Below are 11180 nucleotides of genomic sequence, written 5' to 3' on the forward strand. Positions count from 1 at the left end.
ACCTATAGGGCTCACCTTTAAGATGTACTATAGGATACTCCAGCTGACCTTTTTGATGTCATATAGGACATCAAAATATCACTGTCCTTTTAATGTGTCCTATAGGACTCATCTGTACTACAGGATACCCTGCCCTTTAGAATGTCCTATGGGATACTCTATGGCAGGGGTGGTCAATCCTGGTCTTGGAGAGCCACAATCATGCAAGTTTTCTGGCTCTCATTAAATCCTCAGTGGCCAAAGACCTAGGAAACATGTTAGTGTTGACCAGTTAAGAAAACAATTGGTTCAATTAAGTAATTGAGAACTCGGGTGGAACAGAAACCAGAAGACCCTGTGGCTCTCTGGGACCAGGACTGGCCACCCCTATATAGGATTGTCCTCTAGGGTATCTTCTAGGGCATTCCATAGAAAATTGAATAGGGTACAAAAATAAGAGCTGGTTTAAACGTCACAGTTAATTAGGACAACCTCTAGTATTACAGGATCTTTAGAGGACGCGACTAAGATGTGTACGATAGTACCAAACTGTAACAGTATTTGACTAGAGTTAACCATCCCACCTGTTCTAGAGTAGACTAGTTTCAATAAAGAGGAAATTACCTTTTTGTTGCGTTGTCTGTATTTCAGGTAATAATAATGTATCAATATCAGTAAAATACTGCGATAGACCATTTATGTATGTTTTTCAAAATCTCCAGTTAGACTATAACTAACAGCTTAGAGAAGTTATTTCTAACTCCCTCCTGCTGAAAGATTGTCTTAGTGGCTTATAGGAGTCTTCAATCCTAAAATGAAGTTTAATTACCCTTAAAGAAATGTTTAGCATGCCAAAGTGTAATAAAGCATGTGAAAGGTACAGCTTTATAAAAGGAAAAGGAAAAACCATTATATAAACTATTTAAAATGAATGGGGAAAGCATAGTAAAACTGAAAAATCACTGTGCAAATGTCCCATGTTTTCAGGGAGTGCTGTGGCAGAAAGTTGGTCCAGAGGCAGGTAATAGTAAAATTAATCAGCAAAGCTTTTTATTTTTTAAGTATCTCAGAAATGTTCTCAACCTGTAACAGAAGAAATTCAGTATTTTTTGTTGGTTTGTTTTTAGTGTAAAATGTAACATTGTGTTGTTCGTATGTTGCATAGGCTGGTAATCCCCACTTGTCGCTCTAAGTAAACAGCAGCACTAACCCGTCTTGCATGCTTCTTTAAAAGGCGTGTCCACATGTAAATCAATCTGTTTGTGTTACGTAACCTAGGTCTGTGGGACAGGATTGATTGGTTGCGTTCTTGCAGCACAGATTTCCGCAGCTCTGCACAGAATCGCGTTCTGCGAGGGAAGCGAAGCTGCACCCTCAAAAATCTGTGCTGATCCGTCACAGCCCAGCGCAGCTTTGAAAAGTAGCGGGAAGCTGGCTGCTGCTGTGAACCAAAGAGACGATGCAGCGATCACGAGTGACCTGCCAATCGTAATTCAAATAGCTACTAAAACTACTGCTGCCCCCTTGTTAGTGGAGGGGAACGACATGTCATGTTTACGCAAAGAAGGGTGTATTCATATGTCATTCATGATGAATTGCAGACACGGAATTAAATATAGAATTAGAAGTGTATTCATCATTAATTTCTATTTTATCATGCTGATAAATTAGTTTATACGTAATTCATCATGAATTACAGACACTTATTTTAAAGTGTTACATAAATAAATTAATTAAACGATATAAAATAGTAATTCATAGTAAATTAAACATAATGTACTAATCCATGATATGTATACTGTTACAATAAAGTTAAACAAAATCTCTATTTTAAATTGATGTCTTCTTGTCTAAATTTTGATACACCAAAGGTTACTGGTTACTGTGCCAATTACGTTGTGCATAAGAAGCGATTACAAGCGAATACGTTTTCACGACAAGCCACTAATGTAGGAAATACGTAGCTCTCGTCATCTTCTTAGAACACGTACCAATTAAAATTGATAGACGTAGTCATTTCTGTGATTTGATTGGTCCAAATGAGTACGTGTAACGAATATTTGAAACGTGTACTACACAATGCGTTTTTGACCCAGATGGCCTTCTATACTATGCGTAATAATTTATTTGAAACGTGTACTTAACAGCACACATTTTTGACCCAGATGGCCTTCCATATTCCATAGCAAGCTCTGGGAAGGCGTTTGTCTCGTAGCTGCGTGTGACGTCAAACGGAGAGCCGTCAGGCGCAGCTTGCTTTGGGACACGAGAGCTCACCCATTGGCTTACTGGATTGCTAGACAAGAAAGCAGGGGCAGTATTACAGTATACCTGGCAGACAAACTACACAACTAATGACACTCCAAGCATACAGGTAAAATTGTTTGTAAAATACAATAGTTGAACCGACCTGCATGTTGCAATGGGTATTGCATTCGTTTGAAAATAATGTCAAGGTTAGAATCATCAATTGTATGAAGATCAAAGGTTTGATTTGCATCAAGCAACTCGCATTTATGCGGCTTGTATTGTTTGTGTAAAATGTTACCTATATCGGTGATCCGTGCTTTGTTGTCTGCGAACAGTAAACCATTCGTTAATAGTAGGAGCATTTAATTTGTTTTAATATCTGCGACATTTTTTGTAGGTAAATCTAGCCCGGTTTATAAACAATCCCACCAAAAGAAAAACCTTTCCTAAAATGTATATAAAAGGTATAAACTGTACAGTCTGAACAGTCTCCATTTGATTTAATGTGGGTTGTATCATTTCCATGGTCTTGCATCATTTTTTATTTCATTTTGCAGGGAATTCTAATGTGCTGATTCACTAGACTGCAGATTTAGTGCTATATCCTAATCTAGCACAGTAGGACGATACTCTGGCCGTAGTTACAGAACAAAAATGGGATACCACGTTACATTCAGATTGGGGCAGCATTTAATGTATTCATTGAAACCTGAATGTATTTTGCATTGGTAAATCATGAGATCTATTCTGTTATATATTGCTAATATTTTATCTTTTTTGCTGGAAAAAAGAACAGTGTATTTGTAATTACCAGTGCAAGAATTGGCCTATAATGAGGTGCCCAACAGTGTGAAATCTAGTTGCACAAGAGGCAGATTTAAAATATTGTATTTTTTTAGTGTTGAATGCTTTTTCATTTGTGATGCCTTGTCCCCTTTAGTTCTACACTGCTTCTCTGAATGTGATATTACAATCCAAGTTTATATTTAGTATAATATTAACATGTTATTATTTGTTTATTTAGCAGACGCCTTTATCCAAGGCGACTTACAGAGACTAGGGTGTGTGAACTATGCATCAGCTGCAGAGTCACTTACAATTACGTCTCACCCAAAAGACGGAGCACAAGGAGGTTAAGTGACTTGCTCAGGGTCACACAATGAGTCAGTGGCTGAGGTGGGATTTGAACCGGGGACCTCCTGCTTACAAGCCCGTTTCTTTAACCACTGGACCACACAGCTGTAACATTATCACTAGCCCCACTGTTATTCTGATGAAAAAAGCCTACAAGACATAAGAATGTATTTTTAAATCTTGATTCATACTCTTTGTAATGATTCATTAACTGTATATTTGTCTTAATCATTTACAGGGGATACTTTGAAGTTTCTTTTTGCTGAAAAGAACCAGCAGCCTGACATTTTGGTATGGTTCATACAGTACCTCTCAGGGCAGCTTGTGCTTGAAAACAGTACATTTTCCTGATATTTTAAAAAATATTTTATGTGTGAAAGATAATTATTCTATATTGATGTTTCTGCTTAGATAATTGGTCGCCATGTGTACTAATTATGCAAGCAAACACTGCTTCTAAAAAGACTCCTTGAAGCTGAAGTGTTGGGGAAGCATATTAGTGTTGAGCCGTGCACTGCAGCCCATCAATGACAAATTGTACTCTTAATCCTGTGCAAAACTGATATTCTTCCCTGACACACTTCCTCAGAATATGTCTTCTCAGAAGCAACGTTTGCTGGAATGGATAGTAAGCATGGCATGAAATGATATAAGCAGAAACTACAGTTTATATGATATTAAACAGGTAAGAAATGAAATGTTAGGAAAATGTAATTGATATAAATAAATCCCTTTTAACTTCCAGCTCCAAGTATAGCCAGTCAGCAGAGGATTTACTTTTTATAGTAATACAGAAACTTTTAATATTTCACTTCTTCTGCAACTGAATATCTAGCTTAATGTTCTTTCTGTAGTTATATCACACTTTGTTTTGTTATGTACAATGTTCAACATAATACTCTCAGACAAACTGGTTGAATACGCTTTGTATCCAGGATGTGAATGCCAAAAAAACAGAAACAGAAATTGATACTAAGATATCTATAACCCCTACCCAGCTGCTCGCTTAACGTACATTTTAAAATGTTTTCTTTAGTTGTGCTTTGGAGAACAGACTTAGTCTACATTCTGAAAAAAACCCTGCTCAATGTTCTCAGATTACTCTGTACAACATCATATTTCAGGCTTTTAATGAAATGCAGCAGAAGTTATATGAAAGGAAGGAGACACTTTGCAACGAGTCACCGGAAAACAGCAGTGCCCGTGAGCAGTTGCCATTCCGCTGCCCGCGATGTGGGGAGCAGAAGAGGTTCAGAAGCCTGTCATCTTTGAGGGCACACTTGGAGTACAGCCATACCTATGAAACCATGCACAACATCACCAAGTACAGTCTAGCCTCTGCATGTAAACCACTTGACTACCTGCTGGAGAAAACCATAAACACCAGCAGCACTGAAAACTGCAAAAAACGCTATTCACTCCAGTTTCAAGACCTGGCAGACAAAAAGTTCAAGGATACAGAAAGGGACAAACCACAAACCCTCGCATATAAGAGACCGCCTGAGCACCTCAAAACTGGATCATGCAGGTTGGTGCCTGCAGGCAGCCAATCGGCTTTGACAATCTCAATCGAGAGCCATGTGCGGGAAAGGCTTGATGAGATGATGAAGGCGGCAGAGTGCACGATAGAGAAGAGGCTGGAGAAGGTGACCAGCGAGTTGGCACAGAAGAACACGGAGCTGGTGAATACCCGGGCTGAGTTTGTGCACCTGTCTCGGGAGAAGAGGGAGGTCTTGGCACGAGAGAGGGCCCTGAGCAGACAGGTGGACACGGCTGTTGAGGTCATCGCGGCTCTACGGCAGCAGCTTACTGAGTCTGAACGAGAGCTGGAGAGGAAGGAACGGTGAGTATCCATTTTAATAGGCAAAAAATACCTCCATCTTTTAAATCCTCTAACTCTGTGTGTCTCATCGGTGTATTTTCATCTTCAAAAGTAAGTCAAATGCCAGGGTTGGTCCCAGTTTCGTATTTAAACAATGACGGTATTTAGATCCGTCACTGTCTAGATCAATTGAACAGACTGCAGTTTCTGGATCTTGCAATCCATGACATTGCTGTGCCAGGTTAAAGATTATGCTCATCTTTGGATGCAAAGCTGTTGAGATATTTTACTATTTTGTGTCTTGCTTTTGCAATGTTGGTTTTTCACCATCTACCAACCAAATTAAATGTTGCATGAATAGAAATATGGGTGTGTGCTGCCTCAACCTGCAACAGCACTTAAATCACTGCCACGTAGAGGAGTTGAGTGCAGGACTCCACAGCAAGTGGAGCTGTTTACCGTTTGTGAGAAGTGGTCCGGAAACTGCCTAGTAACCACTTTCCGCAAACCACAATAGACACTTAACTGTGCCAGCTTAACATTACACGTGTCCATGACTCCCTTCCGTCATGTGGGGAGACTTCAAGCAAAAAGAAAAGTGTCTCTATTGTAACCAGTGTGACAAATGTACTAATGGAAGGTAATTATTGCATTCATTGCCCCAGCATTTCTAGAACATGCTAAATGAACTGCAGTCATTCATTTCCCATTTATTCTCCTGTTCTTTTTCCACATTTTCATATTGTTAATTGTTTCTAGGGAAGTAATCAGTATTCATCACTTTCTGGAGGCCACGGTTCAGCATGAAGTCTGTGGGAAAGCCCGGCTTCAGCACTTTATAGAGAACCTTTTACAGAGGATAGCCCTGGCTGAGAGGCATCTGGAATACTATCAAAGTGCTTCCAGACACCGCGACTGCAAAAAACACACTGTGAGTATTTGGATTCTACGAGATGCCAAGTGTATGTGCATATTGAGATTTCCACCCAAATACTGTACAACAAGGTAACATAGTCCATGCTTCTCTTTCTTTCTTAAAGGACACATTCTGGTTATTACATACATGTTAGTGTAGAGGGTCCAATGTAGATGTGGAGGTGAAGGTGGGGAGGGTGGAGTCTTAATAAAGTAGTTAAAGAGTGCAGAGCCATCCAGCACATTTCAATGTAAAATACAATGATTATGTTGCTGCTTTACAGAACTAGCTAATGGCGCCATAAATAAAAGGTCCTCATTACAGTACTACAGTACAGTGCCTCAATTAAACTAATTAGCTATATCTTTTGAACTTTTTCTTCCTCATTTAGTCTTGATCCTTTTTAAACAGCAGATCCTTTTCTCCAAACCTCACGCAAGACAACAGAAGCCTCCTCGCTTCATTATTAATGCACCCTGTGCTATCAGCTGAAGGCACGGTCATTGTGGATAAACTCTTATTTGTTATTCACAAGGAAACCTTCATTCAATTCACGTTTTATACTAATGATCTAATGACGCTCTCTCTTCTTGAGTGCCCTTTTACAACAGGCCGCTTTTGAAGCTTGGCACAATTTTAAAGGGCTTTCTCATTGACGCACGTCATTGGCATAAGAGGTCCAGGAATTGTTCCTATTACGCCATTTTCAAAGCAACACATGCAAAAATGGAAGCGGTTGAAGCAAGACAAATGGGGTGCTGTTGTACCCGAGCATCCTTTTGTGATCAATTTTAAAGCGTTTTCAAAATAATAAACTGCAATAGACACATAACTATACCAGGTCAACATTTTTAAAAAAAAGAAAGAATTTGAGCACTGTCAGTGCTGCAGGTTATTGTTTATTATCTGGTATACGAGCTGAACTTGGAGAGAAGACATGTTTGAGAGGTTTTTTGGGATGCATTCAGACCCAGAAAAAGTTGCTCTTTAAGTTTCAAAGGACAACAATAATGAATCTTGGTAGTTGACCCCAACAGGAGTTATGTGTCCCAAGCCGAAGGTGAGGGTGCCAAGTCAAGGTCAACTACCACACGGTAGAGCCTTCATCGAGAGGGCACTATCGCTATTAGAAAATGATTTTTATCATTGTTTTCTTTAAAACAACACTTTAAAACCTAGATTTTCTTTGAACTTGTAATGATTCATCGGGTACCCTTCCGCTGGGGAAAAAATTAGGAATCATATATATACAGTAATGAGAGAAAATAAAAGTTTATTAAACATTTTTTACTTGTTAGATTATCTTATGATTCATCTGGAGAGTTCCTGCTATCCGAATTGATCGATATTGCTGAACTGTCCATGTCTTGTTTGTTGTTGAAAGATGCTGTCTGAGCTCCAGCTGAGCTGATGGTACTGAATCATTTTCTAATAATTAATAATTGTCACAATTCTCTTGTTTCCTAGGTTAACCAGACTGTTGCAAACTGTGAACACAAAATTGCCAAAGCCAGGTGAGTAACAAGCAAGTTTTCAGCCATATGAATGTGTTCATAAACAAGTTTGTGGTTCATACAGTCTTGTGAACACGCATTTAACTTTTTTGTGGTCAGAGGTGTAAGAGGGTCCAGAAAATAAGACTTTAGAATTTCTGACTGTTTGAACATGTGGAACACAATTTAATTACTGCATATTACGTATGCTAGCATATGATCTTTGTTTTCATGATACTAAGAGCTCTTAATATTGTATTTACAGCTGTGATGTTGGGTGTATGTTACTAATATTTTCATTAAATATGATTTCTTATCATTTGTTTGGTAACTGATGCTAAATCAGGTCCAGCCTTTAAAACCTCAACAAAAACTTCAGAACAACTTTGACACAGAAACCTCACACCTGAATTTAGTTTGAATCAAAACCTTCTACAAAAGCGACACGGGAGTATGCAATGAAATGCTGGCTTTAACCGAGACAGCTTTGTTTGCTAATTACCCAGCAGTTTTGCCTTTTCACTAAACCACTAGAAACGCACTGAAACTGGCTTTGTAATTGCAGGTCACCAGAGGGTCAGCCAGCATTAACCACCATTCCTGAGATGAAAATGCATTCTTTTCAGAAGGGAAGGGCTTTCCTGAAATCCTCGAAGGACAGACTGGGTTCCAGACAATTCAGCAGCTCTTCAGGGGTCTATAAACCTAACGACTGCAGGAGCGAAGTGTGGTATCAGCAGAGAAGAATAGCGGGATACGAAGCATATGAACTTGCTAATCATAGTCGGATGAAACACAACTAAACAAGAATTATATCCTAAAAAAATACAATACATCTGGGGTATTTAATTTCAGCTAACACAATTCATTTTCTCTTACACCTAACTAGAGATACTATCAAAGTATCTACAGTAATTAGCAGCTGCAGTGTACCTATAGGAAGAAAAGTCTTGTCCCTCTGTTAACCTTTCCAGCGCTTCAAATTGACCGTTGATCTTGATTTTCCTTGGAAGCTGCTGTCACTGCAATAGTTGTTTTTAAAAGAGGCAAGGTAGCACTAATATGGCTACAGAACTCCATTTTGGTTGGGTGCACCTTTCCAAGAGTTTTAACCTGTATGACAGGGTTCAGTAGTTCCACCTGCCAAATGTGTATTTTGATTAGGTTTTGCAAAAAGCTTGGAAAAGCTTCTGGCACCTTGGTATGACTCTGCTGCAACATCTCTCTCCTGCTACTTCAATCTGATAGATTCCTAAGTATCTTTTGTCTTGTCTGTGACTCTAAATTAAGTGAGAGAAAGTTCCCCCACTCAGCCCACGAGAGAGAGAGAAAAAATAAATACATTTTAGGCAATGGAAAAGATTACTTATGATGACACTACAGTTTGAACATCATCTAAACAAACAATCTATGTGCCCCCGAGACCCTGTTAATTCATCTATTCCGAAGACTGAAGTATTTCTCAAAACTCAACCATGCTGCTGTTTCCAATTAAGAATAAACATTGCCAAATATTTAATTTCCAGTATCTTCGTAGTACAAATGCATATGTGTTTTGTCAGGGGCAGGAAGCGAATGTGAAATATGTTGGCTAGGAGTGAATAGGGTTAAGATTCCAGTAATTGTGAATGTGTCAGACTTAAACTGTTCCAGGATGGTTTTCCCAGTGTTTTCTCTGTGCTGTACCATGCGCAGCTGCAATATCTAGCAAGTCTGTTCACTATTCACTCTCTGTTGCCAAGTTTTCTAGAGGACACTGTTGGCTTTAAATTGGCCGCCTTCTCTGTCGAGCACAATGTCTGCTTGTCTTGTTGTTTTCTGTCATGTATGCGTACACACTGGGGATTGCTTAACCAAGTCCTTTTTTCAGCACTGGATATTAATGCAGAAACAAACGTAGGTTGATTCCCAGCAGACAAATAATAGTCGCCCCAAAATGTATTTATTTATTTATTACGTATATATTGAGTTTATCACCAGGGATAGGGCTGTACCCTGGAAATTGAGGTTATGTGTTTTCCCTATATTTCAGGTCCCCTGGTGGAAAAAGGTTAAGCTATTAAAGAAGCCTTCCTATATTCACTCCTCTGCTTTTTTATTTTTATGTTTTTTTTTTTTTAAAACCTCTATAGGGATATAGGATAGTGGTGCCATAATTATTATTAATATTTTTTTTTTAGCTGCCAATTATTTTACCCCATTTGTCTCCCCAATTTTTACCTGAATGTTGCCACTGGGAGTCCTCCAATCTCTCTGCTAAGCCAACACCCTCTTTACACCCAGGAGCTTGAGAGTGGATGTTGGCGAGCTACTGGCCTCTGAAGGGCAAAGGCCAGCCCTGTAGGTGCCTGCTTGAGCTCACCAGCCACCTAGTGATTAGGGTCCACATTAGCACGATGAGGAGAAACACTCCTAACAATTTAGATTCCGTAAACCATGGAACTTCAGATCCAATGCAAGATGCGCCCCTCTAACTGCACACCACACCGTCGTTTCATTAATGCAAGATGCGCCCCCTAACTGCACACCACATCGTCGGTTCATTAATGCAAGATGCGCCCCTCTAACTGCACACCACACCGTCGTTTCATTAAAGCAAGATGCGCCCCTCTAACTGCACACCACACCGTCGTTTCATTAAAGCAAGATGCGCCCCCTAACTGCACACCACATCGTCGGTTCATTAATGCAAGATGCGCCCCTCTAACTGCACACCACACTGTCGTTTCATTAATGCAAGATGCGCCCCCTAACTGCACACCACATCGTCGGTTCATTAATGCAAGATGCGCCCCCTAACTGCACACCACACTGTCGTTTCATTAATGCAAGATGCGCCCCCTAACTGCACACCACACTGTCGTTTCATTAATGCAAGATGCGCCCCCTAACTGCACACCACACTGTCGTTTCATTAATGCAAGATGCGCCCCCTAACTGCACACCACACTGTCGTTTCATTAATGCAAGATGCGCCCCTCTAACTGCACACCACACTGTCGTTTCATTAATGCAAGATGCGCCCCCTAACTGCACACCACACTGTCGTTTCATTAATGCAAGATGCGCCCCCTAACTGCACACCACACTGTCGTTTCATTAATGCAAGATGCGCCCCTCTAACTGCACACCACACTGTCGTTTCATTAATGCAAGATGCGCCCCCTAACTGCACACCACACTGTCGTTTCATTAATGCAAGATGCGCCCCCTAACTGCACACCACACTGTCGTTTCATTAATGCAAGATGCGCCCCTTAACTGCACACCACACTGTCGGTTCTTTACCAGGTGAGCCACTTGGGGATTTCAACTACCTGCTCTTTCCAATATCCCTTTTCCTTTTTAGTGGTTGATATAAAAATACCCATACAAGTATTAATCCCACCTTTCAGTGTTCCCATTGAAGTATTAATAACAAAAGCACGCCACTTCTTTATTGTTCCCCATACCTTTTATTATTATTACGCAAACCTCACTTACAGCAGAACCATCTATACAGTAGATATATTTTTTATAAGCTTCAGAGTACTGGTAAGTTTAGAGAACTGGCTGCAGATGTCAAACCCATACTGTAAATGTGCTC

General features: G+C 39.9%; 1 protein-coding gene across 2 annotated transcripts; it reads left to right on the forward strand.

The window, feature by feature from the left end:
• The first annotated feature begins 1990 nt into the window (after positions 1–1990).
• Positions 1991–10805, forward strand: LOC117414641 (protein ZNF365). Of its 2 annotated transcripts, XM_034024396.3 has the most exons (6): positions 1994–2353; positions 3602–3654; positions 4488–5206; positions 5945–6116; positions 7569–7615; positions 8160–10805. In XM_034024396.3, exons 3-6 carry the CDS (start codon positions 4500–4502, stop codon positions 8395–8397), a joined length of 1164 nt encoding a protein of 387 aa, XP_033880287.2. In that variant the 5' UTR covers positions 1994–2353; positions 3602–3654; positions 4488–4499; the 3' UTR covers positions 8398–10805. The 2 variants fall into 2 exon arrangements, with proteins under 2 accessions (XP_033880289.2, XP_033880287.2); XM_034024398.3 differs by lacking the exon at positions 3602–3654 and having other exon boundaries at positions 1991–2353.
• The last annotated feature ends 375 nt before the right edge of the window (positions 10806–11180 follow it).

Source organism: Acipenser ruthenus, chromosome 7 (assembly GCF_902713425.1).
Source record: "Acipenser ruthenus chromosome 7, fAciRut3.2 maternal haplotype, whole genome shotgun sequence".
Lineage (NCBI taxonomy): Eukaryota > Metazoa > Chordata > Actinopteri > Acipenseriformes > Acipenseridae > Acipenser > Acipenser ruthenus.